Source organism: Coffea arabica, chromosome 9e (genome assembly GCF_036785885.1).
Source record: "Coffea arabica cultivar ET-39 chromosome 9e, Coffea Arabica ET-39 HiFi, whole genome shotgun sequence".
In the NCBI taxonomy this organism is placed as follows: Eukaryota; Viridiplantae; Streptophyta; class Magnoliopsida; order Gentianales; family Rubiaceae; genus Coffea; species Coffea arabica.
This window is the reverse complement of record NC_092327.1, coordinates 35,132,036-35,149,726: the sequence shown is the minus strand read 5'-3', so window position 1 is coordinate 35,149,726 and position 17,691 is coordinate 35,132,036. Positions and strand designations below refer to the sequence as shown.

The following is a 17,691-nucleotide window of genomic DNA, read 5'->3' as shown; positions in this document are numbered from 1 at the left end:
AAGACATCATGTATGTCTACTTATTTAGTGATATGAATAGTAGTAAACTCATGTAGATGCTGTAATAGACAGCAGTCAGATGCGTTGCTTCTTGGTGGTTTCTTCATTTTGGTCCCAACTTCAGCATCTACATGATGAGTATAGAACATATATGATCGAGAGCCCTTCGCAACTTCCTGCTTCAACTACTCTGACAGCTGAAGTTGAAAGTGGAGACAACGCAAGGATGTTGGTGCCTTTTCTTGTCGGAGCAGCTACTCTTGGTGCTTTTGGCTTAAGGAAGCAAGTAAGCTGAAGGAGCTCTGTAGTGAAGGACTACACGCTACTAATGTCCACATTTGGTCGGTCTTCAAGTGAGTGAGTCATTAACTTACTAATAGAAAGTGATTAAGGACAAGCTGTAGCAGAATGAAGAAACCATGGGACCAAAATGAAGCAGAGGCCAAGTGAAAGCCTCATCAAATCCCAAATTAAGTTAATGAACCTCGTAAAGATTGTCGGTCGGGCCCTCCGCAACTTCCTGCTTCAGTGGGCGGTGATTGTTTCCATGCCTAGGATTTATGCAGTATAAGGGCATAAAAAAAATTTCAATCTCAGAATAAGGTTGAATCTGAAAAAGGTGAAAAGGAGGCATGGAAACAATCATAATCGACGCAGCCATTGGGCATTAATTTACCAATGTCTGGCAATTTAATTGAGACTATAATGAGAAAAAAATGGAATGTTTCGGCCATAAGCTCCGGTGAGAGGGGAAACGATGCGGCATTCTGTTTGAGACAAAGGTTGCAAAAGAAAACCCAATCCCCGAAGCTCAGGAGCCATTAGTAGGCCCACGTTTTTTGCCATTAAATTCAGGTATAAATGATAGAGAAGGAGATCTAAAAGGAGGTGTTTCCACACCTGAGCTCTAACCACGGTGATGGTTGAGCAAGGTTGGCCTTTCTTATTCCCTTTCACTTGTGGGCTCCCTGTACAAGTGATTTCCATGTTCAGTGATCATTAGTCAAACAGCGCACTTATGATGTGTGAAAGCCATTTCAGTAATAACCGTGTGCAATTGCCGTATTTATGGTCATGACTTTTTCTTTTCGTAATGACTGCATTTATGATGTGTGAATGCCATTTAAGTAATTTCACAAACCCACAGGCTTATGTGTGTTGTACCAAAAATAATAAATGGTTGCAGATTAATTGCACATACCATAAATACCCATATGTTTCAACAACATAAAGTTTTAAATGTCTATAAATAAGGGTATTTCGCTTAATATACCTAACCACAAGCTTCCCTCACTTGTACCTATAGCTTGTGAAACACTACAGAATATTTCACATTCCCAAAAAGTCCCTGCCTATGCGGTTGAAATGCAACCCTCCCTCTCACCAAAACTCAATCTTATATAGTATAAGGATATTGTATTCATAATAATTGAAAGGTATTGTCAAGCCTCAAACTTATAGCTGTTAAGTTGACAGTAATAACAAATCTCAGCCCAAAATACAAAATTTTTTAAGCTTACTGATTTTTTGGATTTTAAACGAAGTCCCAAACTTTTTTTTTTTCATTATTGTTAGTATTTCTTTGGCCTGACCTCTGAGGCCTAGTTATATAGTTGTCTGTGTTCATGAAAACTTCTGCAAAACATTGTGGCCAGATGACTAAAAAGGAAAAGATTCAGGACTGAAGTTGCAAATTCAAACGCTCACTCACTTTTGAGTTTTGACCCGAAGCCTTCACTAATCACCAAGTAAACCCGGCTTTAAACCTCTAAGCAAACAGAACTCAGTCCCAATTCTACTAGCGCGGTATCACCGTATCAGTATCAAACGCCACCATTTCTACTCTCCACCACCCAAACAACCGTCTCTCCCCGCCACACCGCCGCTGCCCCTTCTCCTCTGCACCACCGACCACTACTGAGGTGGGTTTTCCCACCTAGTGGTAAGCAGTTTATGTCTTTCACAGTTTAGTGTAGACAAGTTTTTTCGCATTTTATTTGCAATGCTTGTATATTCTTCTCGGTGGAATTCGTGGATATGCATTTATATACAATATTTTTTCTATTTTTTAAATTACAGGCCTTCAGATACGAATTTGTCATGATCCTTTTCTAAAACTGTAATGCTTTCGTGCTTTTCCAAGCTCATATTTTTTTTTATCTATGTGTTTGATAAAATGCCTATTTGATTGATTGATAAAGATTTAAATTTGACTGCACAGGCTGTTGATTTGTGGGTCTTGGAGAATCAAATGGGTAGTTTCTAAGTCAATCCTGTAAAAGCGGATACTACTGAATTACAAAATGAGTTTGTTCTCGCGGTTAAGGCATCAGTTGCCTTATGAACTTTTTAGGAAGCCCTTTTTCTGTCCTGTGCATAAATTAGTTAACTCGGTTGGGATGGCTCGCGGGTTTGCTCAGCCTGCATTGAAAGAAGACGAAGAAGATGTGGAGGAAATAGAAGTCGACCAAAGAAGGCTTCCGGCTGATTATGATCCTGCTACATTTGATCCTGCGGAACATCGTAGTCCTCCAACAGAGAGGGTATGGAGACTAGTTGATGAAATATCGTCGCTTACCTTGGTTGAAGTTGCAGAGCTTGGTTCAATAATGATGAAAAAGATGGGTATGAAGGAGCCTCCAGTTGTGGGGGTCATGAAACCTGGAGACGTTGGTATGGGTGCAGTGTCAATGAAGGGACCAGCAACAGCTGCCAAGGAAGAGAAGAAAGTAGAGAAGACTGTTTTTGAACTAAAGCTGGAGTCCTATGATGCAGCTTCAAAGATCAAGGTTATTAAGGAGGTTCGGAGTTTCACTGACTTGGGACTTAAAGAAGCAAAGGATTTAGTGGAGAAGACGCCTGCAGTGTTTAAAAAAGGAGTGTCAAAGGAAGAAGGAGAGCAGATAATCGAGAAGATGAAAGCTGTTGGGGCAAAAGTTGTCATGGAGTGAAGTGAGAATGAAACTGGCATTTTTGTTCATCTTTGAAAGTTTATGAATCTGATGATGTCTCCCAAAGGCAAAGTTATAGTTGGATTTTGAACTCTTTTTTTTTTTTTTTTTTTTGTAGTTTGTCATTTAAGATAAAAAAAAAAGAGCAAAACTTCATAGTTAGCTTCGGTTTCTTGAACATGTGATTTACCTAATTGGTGTTAGCTTTTCATCTTTGTGTCAGATGTGTCTCATCCTTTATTTTGGGTATTGGGATCAATCTTTGAAAAATGGCAGTTTCACAGATACTTCTTCACTGCTACATCACTCTTTTCCATCCTTTCTTTTTGGTCAGTACAACATGACAATATTGAAGGCAACATGTGCTCGGAGGAATACACTTCTGCAGACCTCTATGTCTTGCTCTATGGTCTGCATGATTTGATGCAATATTTTTATCAATTGCTACTTTAGCTTAAATACAAGATAGCAGCACTATGTGGGAAGCATCAAGTCACTTGATGGATTCAACTGACATAAAAACTAGATACTTTGTCCGCCATGTGGGATTTAGCTGTCTTGCTGTAAGCATGCTTTGGACTTCTTTTGCTCCTCTTCTTTCTTCTCCATTTCTATGCTTTCTATGGTCTCCTATTTCAGGGTGTTTGATGTTATAGCTTTTATGGTTCTAATTGTCATTGTTTGTGCTAATGGATGCTGTACTTCATTATCTTTCGTTATAATTTTTTGGCTGTATCTGAATCTGGAAATGATGGAATTGTTTGATATCAGTCTGGTTTAGAAAAGATAGTGTAATGTCAAAGCTAGGAATGAACAAATACAATGTAGTGATAAATTATGATGGTTGTTCTTGTTTCCTTTGGGTGCGTGGAATAGGAGATCATTTCTGCAAGTTGAGGCAATAAATTTGCTTAGCCTCTTTCTGTAAGTTGAATTTAGGCAACTAAGCAATCACAAGTACTGCTTGAACAAAGCATTTACATACTGTCAACAACTTGTGTTGATCAGTTTGGTTTGGTTAGGGTGGTAACCATCCCTTCTGGCCATTAATTTGTGCTTCAACAAATTAATGCAAGAAGCAACCCAGGTCTCACATTTAACTTTTTAACATAACCAGTGTATAAGAAATCTTAGGATAAGTTGTAGTTGATATACATTTTTTACAAATTGATGTTGCTACGGTATATGAAACACTATTTTGTATTCCTGAAAATTTTTGTTTACTGCAAGTTACTTGTGAACAGCCAAAAAAGAAGAAGAAGAGATCTCTATTAAAGCCCCTACTTTCCATTGATAGTTGCTACAATGGGGCTTCTGACTGAGAACTTTGTTGAAGTCCATGATAGAGATCCTTGAGACACTCTACTTTTAGCCGGTGATGCTACTAGGGTAAATGTGACTTCATATGTCAACTTCTGGTTTGCCTGTGAGAAACCGAGAGTAGTAGGTTTGACTGTCAGATTGACACCTGCTGGTGGTATAATTTTAACAGTGTAAGTTGAATTAGCTTCATCAACGTTAGTTACCATCCTTGTGTACCTTTGAACGGGTGATCCAAAAATGATTGAAAATGAAGGGTAGTTTAGTTGCGCTTCTGGCATTCGCAACTCTACTGCACAGTTTACCTTACGTTTTAAGAGTATACCAATCTCCCGGTTGGTGTAGTTCAATCCACACAAGTAAGGTATGTAATCTTTCGGGTCAATGTCATAAATAAGACCCGGATTGGTTGCTTTAGATGGGTTAACATGGCCCGAACCAGTGGCAAAAATATTTGCGGGATGGTGCCTCTGATCCTCAATGGGGTTTTTTGCACAGTTCACTAGATCTGCAGTGGTCAAGATTGCAGACTTAATAGCAGCTGGAGACCAATTAGGATGAACACTTTTGAGCAGTGCAGCAACGCCGCTGAGGTGAGGGCAAGACATTGAAGTGCCAGAGAGTACATTGAATTTTGTGTTAGTGTTGTTTTCTATGGAGTGACGCCAGGCAGCAAGAATGTTTACACCAGGGCCAATTATGTCTGGCTTCAGAATACCAGGGCTTGCTCGGCTGGGGCCTCGAGAAGAGAATGAAGCAACCATTGGAGCGTGATTGTCTCCAAAGACAGTCCCCTTGAACGAGATTGCTGCCATTGGTGATTCTGTGGAGTTTATGTAGGCAATAACCTTCAATCCATCAGCGTAACTCAAATCGGTTGCTGGAAGAACATGAGCATCAGCAAATGTGGTATAACCATCATTCTTATGGTTAATGAGGATCATGCCAACACCACCACCAGCCTTGATGTTTTCTCCCTTTTCTATTCCTGATATCGTACCACCATCAATGCAGACCACAATCTTTCCTCGGACTTCGGTGTTATTTAGGGATTTTGAGGCACAATATTTAGACTTAATATCGTCCTGGTTCTTGCCTGGGTAGAATAGGGGAAATAAAGTTGGTGGAAAATCCTTTAGCTGATTTATTGTCTCGCCTTGAAATTCCTCCTTGTTACCAAGCACGGCAGTTGCCCTTATGTTTCTGTCAATGGTGCTTGCACCAACAGTTAGAACCCATGGGGCTTCATTGGATAAAGAGCTCTTAGAAGGACCGTCATTTCCTGCTGAGCAGCTGACAAAAATTCCTCTCTCCATTGCGCTATATGCACCTAGCAATAAGCTATTTGCATAAAATTGATAATCTCCTCCCACAAGGGAGGCAGAGATAATGTCAACCCCATCCTCAATAGCTGCATCCATTGCAGCTAGAATATCGCTCTCAAAACAACCAATTGCTGTACATACTTTATACATTGCCAAGTGAGCAAGAGGGGCAATACCAACTGCAGTTCCATTAGCATTTCCAAATACATTTGCACCTTGGACGTAGTTTCCAGCAGCTATGCTTGCTGTGTGAGTACCATGGCCACTCTCATCCAATGGAGAACCATTTCCATCGTGGAAATATCTTGCTCCTATCAGTTTGTTGTTGCAAACTGACGAATTGAATTCGCATCTCCCCTTCCATTTAGCAGGTGGTGCAGGCATTCCTTCATCACTAAATGATGGATGGTCTGGCACTATCCCAGTGTCCAAGATTCCAATGATAACACCTTTACCATAATTTGATTCCTTCCATAAACCCAAGTTTTGATGCAACCCCAAGAAGCTAGGAGTATGGGTTGTACATAATGATAGTAGCTTTTGCTGCCGTGCTGATACGAAACCAGGTTTCTTTTCTATTTCTTTCACGTCCTCAGCTGACAATTTCGCAGCAAAGCCTTTGAAAACATTGTGATAGGAGTAAACTATATGTGGACGTGTTGCATTTGAGATTGCAGCAGTAGTAGCAGTTGTTGGCAGAAAAGAGTTGTACAAACTACCAAGATCTTCACCTGTTATGGCATTCGTGCCATATTCAGCATCATCCGGATCAGGTAACTCAACATGGACGATATAAGTCTCTAAATTGCTCTGCTCTTGGAATTCATTTGCAGCAATTTCCGAATGAGAGTTGGTTAGCACACAAATCAGGATGAGAAAATGCATTAAACTTTCCATGCAGAAAGGAAAAATGTTTAGTAACTAGAGAAAGTTTTGCTTCAATTAGTTGCTGTTCAGAGGAAGAGGTATTTTTATTTGGACCAGGAAATGATGATTTGGTTTTGAACCTTGTGGTGTTTGAATTTCAGAAAATGTTGTTGCATATATAAACAAAACCACCCTGATATTTTGCTTGTACAAGATTTTCTTTGGTCTAGTTCCTGTAGTTTGGGAATGTAAAAGACAAATTCGTTACATATGTTACGATATTTTTTCTATTCTTTTTGTTTCATTTTTTTTTTAGGTATAACCCACAGATATCGGCATCCGTTCTATGATCTGTGACTTATCTTGTTTGAGTCGGGTTGGGCCCCTTGCAGGGGAAGCTCTCCCAACATTTGTGTGTTTGGACAGGAGATTATTTGTCCAAATATATTTGCTTACATCACCATTACAATTTTCAATACACCTTTTTATCTTACCAATTACTTTTTTATCTCACATACATCACATCACAAAAAGTGCTACAATAAAAATATTTCAAATAATTTACAATCCATTTCCATAAATTTCGAACTCAAGATCTCATGATTAAGGGATGCAAGCTCCTTTCACTTGCACCAACATCTGTTGGTATTCTTTTTGTTTCATGAGAATCCATGACCAACTCTCTTTTTTTTTTTTTGTTTGTATGGTCAACAATGTATTTCTTAGTGGGCTGATAAGTGTCGCAACTATCTATTCCATCACTTTTAAGGGAAGTGACATTGCAATTTGTCCTCTCAATGCCACTTAGGCACTTTTTAGTTATAATATAATTATGTAGTACAACTTTCAATAAGCATCAATTTCAATAATTCATGTATCCACAATTCTTTTTTAACAGATTTAAGCCCTGATATTTTAAGCAAAAATAATTTTGGCACTGTATTGGATGCTTGGATGATTTTAAGCAATTCAAGAACTATTTCCATAAAAGACAAGTTCTAATAAGAATAAAGGCATACTACAGAAAAGAAAATGTTTTCTAAAAGCAGAGTTGGCATCATTCCCGGAATAAGCATAATATAATTGCCCCTATAAATGTTCTATGGGAAGTTGTTGACATAGTCTACTATAGGACTTGAGTCATGTTATCTAAGAATCAGTTCGTGTTGAAACTTGAAACAAATAAAAGTTGATTCTAGTTTTTGTCTGATTGGAAAATTCTGTAGAGAAGTTGTCATTTGCATCTGATACGCTTTTAAATTCCTTCTAACTTTGAACAATTAGTTTCAAAGACTGCTGGAGGAACTTTTTCAAAAGCAAGTTGTGCCTTTCCAAGACTTTTAAATCCAAAGTATCGAAATTAACTTTTGAAAAGATCTTTGGTACATCAATTTCTTTTTTTTTTTTCAAGCTCCCACACCCCTCAACACCATTTTCATTTTCAACCATCAGACTCCAGGATTCGAACTCTTGAAACATGCATCAACCATTTTCATTTTCTAAGAACCCTTTCCTATTGCTAAGCAACTTAAAAAAGAAAAAATTCTTATATTAATCCGACATTCCCATGATAAATCTGTCTTTTTCTCTATATGAAGCTTGTGAGTTAGGCTTTTGGAATGTCTAAAAAGTTTACAATTTCCTTGTCATTGAATGCATACATTGAATATGGAATTTCTACTGATGAATAAATTCTACTCTTTTTTCCCTTTTTTTTTGTCCCCCTAAAGTCTGCATCATAAAATAGATGTATGAAACCGACCACTCGGGGCCTGTTTACCACTTTGTGATCGAAATAAAAAAAAAAAAATCGGACTTTATTGAAACGTCTATCAAACGTGTTTCTCACTTTTGTGTTTAAGATTCTTCCCCTTGTTTTCTGTTTTCCCTTTATACACTTTCTTTTTATCAGTTCTTAGAAACTATTGCAGGTGACTTCTCAGACATGCATGAGTGTGCTCTGATAGCGTTTTATTTGTTAAAATTTTTTTTGATTGCATCACAAATACGTTTTCATATCATTTTTTTTTATCGTCTCAACCATTTTTTTCATCTCACATATTTCATATCGCGAACAGTGCTATAATGTTTTCTCAGAATATTACTCCAAATAATCTCCTATCCAAACGTTTAAGATTCTTTGTGTTTTCGCAATTAGATTTCTTTTTCTTGTTGGCATAGACAAATTCTATTAGCATTTATCATATACATGCTCAAATAAATCGATTTTATCTACTACACAGTTAGTGTTTAAATTTAGAGGTAATTATTTTCTTTCCAAAAACTTTTGGGTAGTGAAGGAGTTTAAGCTCAAGAACTTAAATTTCTAATTTTCTTTGTTTTTATTTTTATTTTTTCAACCTGGGGTAAAATAAAAACGTGGAACTTGGGACCAACGCAATGGCGATGATTAATTGTTGGATATGAAGACCCCTAAAAATAAGGTTGCTTGCTTGGAGATATGCAGAATACTGAGCAAGTGTGCATACTGTCAAATCCCTATTCTAAATGAAACCTGGAGAAATATCATGATGTGATGGATACCAAAACCATCCAAGAAATCAATCTTACTGGTTTAAGATATTGGATTTGGTAAATGCTTGTTGACACCAATGCTGTGCTGCATGAGAAGAACTTTGTTAAGTCTAATTTTCTTGCTCCTCTCTCGTTTTGTTATTATTCACAGGGAAAGCTGGTTAGCAGTTTATGTAAGCTGGTTTATTCATTTTTTTAGCCAAAGGACCAAAAGAAAGAGGACGGAGGAAACTAACTTTTCCCCCCCTCCTCAGTCAAGAAACGACCCAGCTTATGGTGTTGTCTAATATGATCATTCCTCCTGATTTACAGATTATGATATCAGTTGTTTGAGGTACTCATTTGATAGCTCTCGTACCTAAATATCAAATTCTTCAATAAGCAAAAGAAGTCTAGATTTACTATCTATCCAATGGTAGCTTTTGCTAATATTGATTAATTAGCATCTTGAAAAATCTAAGGCCAACAAAATCAGTCCCTGGAAATCTTGGACAATGCGATGCGACAATGGACCTGTAGTGTGTTGGAAGAGTGAGCTCCTTGTACAACGTGACAAGAGATAATCTTGGTCGGTGTTGTGATTTATAAATAGGAAGATTTGGTTCAATGAAGATAAAAAGTGACCATATAGGACCCATATACATAGCTGATGATCAAGCACTGACTACTTAGTCTAAAACTATACTGCTACACTTGTTTGTTAGCTGGTTAATAATTGAGTTTGAATGATTTTAACCTGGACTATTTAAGGCTTCAATTAGAATAGTCAAGTAGTACACGTTAGACAGTTCTGTCCGATTCTAGATTATATCAATCAAGTGTAAATTAGATCCAGGAAATTGAACTCCAACAGTGATATGCCATAAGTTGTTCGAGTTCTTTTAGAATTAACTTCATCGACCTCAAAATATGTGTAATTTTATTTGCTAATTAATTTGATTTTGACTTTGCATGGTGTAGTCCCTTTTCCTTTTTTTGGTTGGATAAAGTTCCTGAAAAACCAAGTCAATATTGGTAGCTTCTAGTTTCCTGTCTAGTCTAATTGGCTTGTGAGTTTCTTAAATTTTTTGGTCGGTTGAGTTCAGATCCTAACTGGTTTTGAGCTCCTTTTTTCCTCTGATTTTGCTGCGTCTTTATTTCTTCGAGTCATATATCGACATATTATTAGTGCTGCAGTGATGAAAGATGAGGTTCAAGAGTTAAATAAAACAAAGAAAGTCATCTTACAATTCAATACTGTAGTAATCTTTTGTTGATCTAAAACATGAAGAAAAGCAAGATGGATTTATGACCTGAAGACTTGTTGATAGAAGTTCTACTGCGCCTACCAGTGAAATCCCTGATGTTATTGAAAAGTGCCTGTAAATCTTGGCGTGCTTTGATCCAAAGCCCCAACTTCATACCTATTCATCTTAATCATTCCAAGAATGACGAACGTCTCCTCATCTAGTGCTTGCCTCTCAGGAGTCACGAAAATTCTCCTAATTACCTGTCATTCAAACCTAGATTCAGTTTCAAGGTTTGAGTACAGCAAATCAAATTTTCATGTCATCTGATGCTTACACTTTCCTGAAAATGTACATCTCTGGCTTTACCTTAGCTTTCTTTTCAAGGCATGCTGGAAGATTATTCATGGTACAAGATTATTCATGGCACACGATGGATTTCCCTGAAGACTTGTTGATTGAAGTTCTACTGCACTTCCCAGTGAAATCTCTGTTGATATGGTGATGTGGCTGTAAATCTTGGTGTGCTTTGATCAAAAACCCCAACTTCATAGCTGTTCATCTTAGCCGTGCCAAAAACAGCAAACTTCTCCTCATCAGGCTCAGACATGTTCCAAGCCACTGAAAGCCCCCTTACTTAACTGTGTATCCATCCAACCCTGGAGTCAAATCCATGACGTCCCCTCAACTGATCTACAGCACTTACCATTTTCCGATAATGGCCATTATGTTGACTTCATATGCCATTGCAACGGCCTGGTTTACATCAGGGATATGAATTACATGTACTTATTTAATCCTGCAATGCAGGAAATCAGGTTTCTTCCTCCTGCGCCCAGCTGGAGAAAAGAGCCCTCATAAGTATTAGACAAAAAAAAATTGCTGGAAAACGTGTTTGACGAATTGACAAATCCATTCATACAAAATTTGCAATAAAACTCAATTAATCGCATCAATTACTAATTAGCAATTAATATTAATTTTATTACCTATTAATGTCTGCATAATTGGACAACACAAACAACTCTATTAGCAATTGATCTCAATCTAATTGGAGATTTAAAGAACTAAGTATATAGGTTTAGTCCCTAACACAACTCAAAGAACTCTATTAACTAGTAATAATTGGAGATTTAAAGCAGTAGAAGTTTAATTGAACTCTAAGATTTAAAGAACTCTAAGTTTAATCAAATCCAATGCAATACATCTATTTATAGCAATCCAGGAGAATTCAGTTTCACGTACAAACTTCAAAATAGCATTCAGGCACGTCCCATTCTTGGACCTAATCCTCATGGTTTATTAAATAACTAGGTTTCGTTTTCACTTTCTTTGAGCTACACTTCCCGATTATCCTTTTTTTTTTTCTGTTCCCTTTTCTCCTTTTAATTTTTGATTGAATATTCTTGTATGGGAGTTGGTTTTCTATTGCAGTTGTAATTGACTAATGTAGCTTTGATTAGACTTGATGCTTGAAGACTTATAGACTCCAGCCTTTTTCATTAATTAGCTGAGTCAGGCCATTAATGAATTCAATTCACTTCAAGTACATGATCATTTTTCTGAGTTTGTAATCAATTAAAAAGTTCCATGGAAATATTGATTTGTCATTCATGAATCATGAATCTATATAGATAATTGATTTTCATTGAAAAACCCATGCAGGAAAATGTATTCACAAGCATCAATTATTCCACTCTAATCCCTGACCAACACCAATAACTCTCCAACAATGAACCTCATGCTCTTACGCTTTGGACATGTGCAAGAGATTGATCTTCATTGACGATGAAGTAAGTCTTCTTTCTTTCTTTTTTTTTTTTTTTAAAGAATACTTTTATTTATGTGATTTCATTATTCACAAAAGAATGTATTATTTTCATCCTTTCACATTCTTCTTTATTCTTTTGCAAAATGCATGATGCGATTAAAAACAAAAAAACCCACAAAGAAAAGCCGCAACTAAGAATGCTTGTGGTGAAACAAAGTTTCTAAATTCTTGCTTCAAATTTATATGAGATCCGAAACTACGTGGTTTTTTTGTATAAGTTATCATGTAAATTTTTTGACACATGGAACCCAACAACTTAATTAATTGCCGTCTTAGGCTTTAAATTCCATATATGCACGCTGGGGACGTCAATCCCCAGCAACACTTTCTTGGGCCTTGGATGCACTGCCTACTTTATGAAATAGTTAGATGTTTATTTTATTGTCAACTTTATTTTAGTTTTACTTTAATGTCTTTGATATCATGATTATCTGTATGCTCGTGTAAGACTTTAATTTGTATTTAGTGAAAATCTTTTAATTCTAAGCTTCACAATAACACCTCACATTTACAACAAGGTACAAAAATACAAGAAATAAAAGCAATAATTTATCAAATGTGGCCGCCAATCCAAACGACACATATCTTATACTAAACGCTGTAACACATATCTCACATCAAGTGCTACCGCCAATCCAATAAGCAAGCACTTTATTAATATCCATATCATTGTAAGCAAGGTCAAAGATGATATAAGCAAACAAAATGTTGCTTATAAGTTATAACTTCTTGCAGTACCATAATATTCCTCAATTGCAAAAGAAAATATTAATAGGTAATTAAGTTTTTGAAGTATTAATTTTTTTTTCTAAATGTAAAGTTTTTTTTACATTATAAGACTATATGAACATCTAGATATTTTAAGTTTTGTATACAAAATAAAATCATACTATCAAAAATAAAGTTACTTGTAGGCAAGCTCTAATAATTATAAATAAAAAGTAAGTTCCAATTCATTAATAATTTACTTAGTGCGTCACTAATATACCATTAATTATTATATTATCTTAGATTATATTACTCGATTTTTAATTCTTTTTAAGGTTGGAAATATCTACCACAACTATGTGAGATGATCTAGCACTCAATGAAGGAAGTCCACCGCAGAACCAAATTCATGAAAAACCAATAGTTGCAATTTCAAGACTCAAGAAAAACCCCGACCAAGGTATAAATCATGTTTACACACAAAAAATCAGCTAAAATGAATTCCTACATACATATCTTCTTATATAAGGGCAAGTTACAAACAACTCATATGACAACATTGGACCCTATTTGCAAAAATGGTAAGTCAAAGTTATTCAGAAGCTAAGGATTTTAAACATATCATACTACTTTCACAGGCTGAATAGCTCACTAGAAGAGATATCAATGTCAATGTCCAATGTTTTTATTACCTCGTCCTTTCTTGTATAAGAAAATATGGATTTAGGAATCATTTTAGTTGATTTTATTTTATTTTATTTTTGTAAACATGCATTGTACCTTGGTAGGTATTTATCATGAGTCTTGAAAATGCAACGACTGGTCTTTCATTGGGTGCTAGGTTATCCCACATAGTTATAGTAAATGTTTCAAGCCAAAAAAAAAACAAACATAAAATCTGGATATATAATCTAAGAAAATAGACTTATTGTATATTAGTGAAGCATTAAATAATTGGTTAATGCATTCGAACTTACTAACACAGTACAAAACAGATCCATATGAGTAGATTATTCTGAGGAATTTTTGCATTAAGATGAAATTACTAGTTATATGTTTTTTTTGGTCGATCTACTATAAAACTCTGAAGTAATATACACCTCTAAATTGTAAATTTTCTAGGGCAAAAAAGACGCACTTTTGCAGAAAAAGTAACCTAAACCCATATATTTTGTGCTTGAGGTCCTAGAACAGAAGGATCTTTTATTTACACAGTTCTTGGTAGTATCTCAATATTTTTAACACCCCAAACCCCCCCCCCCCCCCTTTTCTTTAATTATTTATAATGTGCACATAATTCTACTGTTCAAGTCACAGGTGGAGCTTAGCTTGACCAGCTTCTATTTAAATTAAATCAAGGTTATCACGTAGGATTTTTTTGTAAAATTTTTACTAAATCTTTAAGGGTTGGAATTATAACTGTTCAGATCTTGGAGGTATCTACCTTCCTTCCGCTATCTGCCTTAGATCTTTGATGGGCATCATATATAACAATATTCTGATTCTGTACTAATTTTGGTTTGGATGATACTCGAATAATTCCGCAAAAGCACAAGTAATACAACCAGAGGAAACATCTGAAGAGATTAGTGTAACACTATAAGATTGTCACCAACATATCTTGATTCTTCAGCAGCAAAATTCACCAACAAGGACAGCATATGCGTAGCAATGAGAATATACTAGAAAAAGGAAAAAAAAAAATCAAAAGCAAGTAATACAATTATTACTTGGTGTTATCCCTATTAATTCCCATTAACAATTGCAATAATTGGGCTCCGGACTGAGTACTTTGCAGAATTCCAAGAAAGAGACCCTTGAGACACAATCCCCTCAGCGGCCGCTTCCAATCGAGTAAAGATAACTTCATATGTCAACTTCTGATTTACCTTTGAGAAATTGAGAGTATGAGGTACCACTGTCACTTTAACACCTTTGGGTGCAACAACCTTAACGTTGTACGTGGATTTAGCCTCACCAACATTAGTAACTGTTCTTGTATACCTCTGAACAGGTGATCCAAAAATGATTGAAAATGAAGGGTAGTTTAACTGTGCTTCAGGTATGCTTGATTCTTTTGCGCAGTTCACCTTGCTTTGTGTTAATAAACCGACCTCCTTGTCAGTGTAATTCACCAAACCGCACAAATATGGCACGTAGTCTGTTGGTTCAATGTCATATATTAGCCCTGGATTGTTTGCTCTAGACGGATTAACGTGGCCTGAACCAACTGCGAAAATGCTTGCTGGAAGATGCCTTTCATCCTCAATGGGGTTCTTCGCAAGATTCACAAGATCAGCTGTGGTCATTATGGCAGACTTAATGGCTGCTGGAGACCATTTAGGATGAGCATTTTTCAGAAGTGCAGCAACACCACTCAAATGAGGGCAAGACATTGAAGTGCCCGAGATCACATTGAAGTTCAGTTTTGATTTCGTGTTGTTTTCGATGGATTCATTCCAACCGGCGAGAATGTTTACGCCAGGGCCAATTATATCAGGCTTCAGAATACCTGGGCTTGCTCGGCTTGGACCTCTAGAAGAAAAAGAAGCGACCATTGGAGCATGATTGTGTCCAATGACAGTTCCTTTGAAAGAGATCGCTGCAACAGGTGATTTCGTTGAGTTTATGTAGGCCATGACCTTGAGTCCATCAGCATAACTTAAAAGGGTAGCAGGAAGGACATGAGCATCAGCGAAAGTGGTGTAACCATCCTCCTCTGGGTTAATAAGTATCATTCCAACACCATCAAGATCCTTGATGTTTTGCCCCTTTTCAATTCCTGTAAGATCACCTCCAACATGGCAAACCACTATCTTTCCCTCCACTTCAGTCTTGTTCAGTGATGCTGCGTTGCAGTATCGTGAGTCCAAATCACTCTGGTTCATGCCTGCAGGGTAGAATAAAGGATGCAATGCGGGAGGAAAATCCTTGGGTTGATATAGTGACTCGCCATGAAATTCCTGCTTGTTACCAAGCACGGCAGTTGCCCTTATGTTTCTGTCAATGGTGCTTGCACCAACAGTCATGACCCAGGGGGCTTCATTGGATAAAGAACTTTCAAATGGGCCATCATTTCCTGCTGAGCAACTGACAAAAATTCCTTTTTGCATTGCACTGTATGCTCCTAGCAATACACTATTTGCATAAAACTGATCTTCCCCTCCTACAAGAGAAATGGAAAGGATATCAACCCCATCTTCTATAGCAGCATCCATAGCAGCTATTATATCACTCTCTGAACATCCATCTGGTGTACATACTTTATACATGGCCAAGTGAGCAAGAGGGGCAATACCAACTGCAGTTCCATTGGCATTGCCTAATACATTTGCACCTCTGACGTAGTTTCCAGCAGCTGTGCTTGCTGTGTGAGTACCATGGCCAATCTCATCCAATGGCGAACCATTCCCATCGTGGAAATATCTGGCTCCTATCAGTTTGTTGTTGCAAACTGATGAATTGAAGTCGCACCTCCCCTTCCATTTAGCAGGTGGTGGAGGCATTCCTTCATCATCGAACGAAGGGTGGTCAGGGACAATCCCAGTGTCCACCACTCCAATGATGATTTCTCTGCCGTAGTTTGATTGCCTCCAAAACCCCGAGTTCTGTTGCAAATTCAGCCCCAAAAAGCTAGGAGTATGGGTGGTACTCAGAGACAGCATCTTCTGTTTTCGTGCTAGTACAAAACCAGGCTTCTTTTCCATCTCTTTTACGTCCTCAGCTGATAGTTTGGCAGCAAATCCTTTGAAAACATTGCGATAAGAATAAACAATGCGAGGACTTGCTTCATTTGAGCTTGCGGTAGCTGTTGTTGGTAAAAAAGAGTTGTACCAAGTTTCAAGATATTCATTTGACCTGAAATCTGCAGTGGAAATTTGATCGATGTCATCAGGCAACTCAACATGGATAATGTAAGTCTCTAAAATGGTTTGTCCATGCAAATCATGCGAAGAGATAGGCAATGAATAAAAAGTGATGGCCAGTATCATCAGGGTAAGAATATGCAATGAAGTCATATTGTTAATATCCAGGAAGATATCAACTAATTGGACAGTATCTTGGGTTGAAGACTATCAGTTGACAGAGGAAGAAAATAATCAAAAGTACGTAGTTGGATAAGGAAGTTCTTAATGTATGATTTGGTTGTGGTGTCTGAATTATGGGAAGCTGCAGCCATATTTATAGGGAGTGCCCCCAATATTTTATTTGTAAAACTACTATATTAGATTTTCAGTCCCATTCCTGAAGCATGGGATGTAATTCTCTGGCTGATGGTGGGAACTGGGAAGCTACCCCGGAAGTTACACAAACATTCTCCTCCTTGGTTCAGGACTTTTCAAAGAATCATTTACTATTTTTTCTTCTAATGGTTTTCAATGGTCAAATCATATATTTTTTTTCCATAACAATTCAAATTACAAGTTAGAACAGCGAGAAATTCTATTTTGGATTGTCATTATAACATGTACAGTTCTATCATGAAATGAGAACCCTTTATTTTGGAAGCCATAACCTTTCACATTGTAGGCAGTACAAATTATACAACCAACCCTTTGCTCTTCCTTCCATTCAATAAAGTCTCTCCTAGGTTATCCTAGTGAGAGTTTTCTTCTCTCCTAGGGTGTCCTATTGAGAGTTTTAGTCTCTCCTAAACTATCTTAGTGAGAGTTTTATTTAGTTTTGTTCTTTACTTTTTCAGATCTTGGAGTTTTTTTTTTAGATCTATATGTTAGATCTACAATTTTTTTAGTCTTCTCATCAGATCTCACTTTCAGTATTGAACTTGAACTAGTTGGATAGCAGATCTGAGGGAATATTTCAGATTTGGATCAATCTCGGCAGATCTCACCATCTTTATTGGACCTTACAACTGTTGATTAGCAGATCTGACGATTACAGCATACACAAAGAGAGCTGCAGCGACT

The 17,691-nt window shown here is 37.0% G+C and overlaps 3 protein-coding genes across 5 annotated transcripts; 1 reads left to right on the top strand and 2 right to left on the bottom strand.

Moving 5' to 3' along the window:
* The first annotated feature begins 1,744 nt into the window (after positions 1 to 1,744).
* LOC113709555 (uncharacterized) lies at positions 1,745 to 3,252 on the top strand. 3 transcript variants are annotated; one of them, XM_027232341.2, is made up of 3 exons: positions 1,745 to 1,942; positions 2,080 to 2,119; positions 2,222 to 3,252. In XM_027232341.2, the coding sequence occupies exon 3, from the start codon at positions 2,304 to 2,306 to the stop codon at positions 2,949 to 2,951; it is 648 nt and encodes a 215-aa protein (XP_027088142.1). In that variant the 5' UTR covers positions 1,745 to 1,942; positions 2,080 to 2,119; positions 2,222 to 2,303; the 3' UTR covers positions 2,952 to 3,252. The 3 variants fall into 3 exon arrangements, with proteins under 3 accessions (XP_027088142.1, XP_027088146.1, XP_027088145.1); XM_027232345.2 differs by lacking the exon at positions 2,080 to 2,119 and having other exon boundaries at positions 1,745 to 1,922; XM_027232344.2 differs by lacking the exon at positions 2,080 to 2,119.
* Positions 3,253 to 3,573: 321 nt separating this feature from the next.
* LOC113709784 (subtilisin-like protease) lies at positions 3,574 to 6,591 on the bottom strand. Its single transcript, XM_072066389.1, has one exon. It carries the CDS (start codon positions 6,491 to 6,493, stop codon positions 4,232 to 4,234), a length of 2,262 nt encoding a protein of 753 aa, XP_071922490.1. The 5' UTR covers positions 6,494 to 6,591; the 3' UTR covers positions 3,574 to 4,231.
* Positions 6,592 to 14,443: 7,852 nt separating this feature from the next.
* LOC113709785 (subtilisin-like protease) lies at positions 14,444 to 16,802 on the bottom strand. Its single transcript, XM_027232642.2, has one exon. The coding sequence runs from the start codon at positions 16,780 to 16,782 to the stop codon at positions 14,509 to 14,511; it is 2,274 nt and encodes a 757-aa protein (XP_027088443.2). The 5' UTR covers positions 16,783 to 16,802; the 3' UTR covers positions 14,444 to 14,508.
* Positions 16,803 to 17,691: the final 889 nt, after the last annotated feature.

What these genes read in the sequence shown, in the direction of transcription:
- LOC113709555 (XM_027232345.2), top strand. Translation starts at nt 2,304, where the DNA reads ATGAGTTTGTTCTCGCGGTTAAGGCATCAGTTGCCTTATGAACTTTTT.
- LOC113709784 (XM_072066389.1), bottom strand. Translation starts at nt 6,493, where the DNA reads ATGGAAAGTTTAATGCATTTTCTCATCCTGATTTGTGTGCTAACCAAC.
- LOC113709785 (XM_027232642.2), bottom strand. Translation starts at nt 16,782, where the DNA reads ATGACTTCATTGCATATTCTTACCCTGATGATACTGGCCATCACTTTT.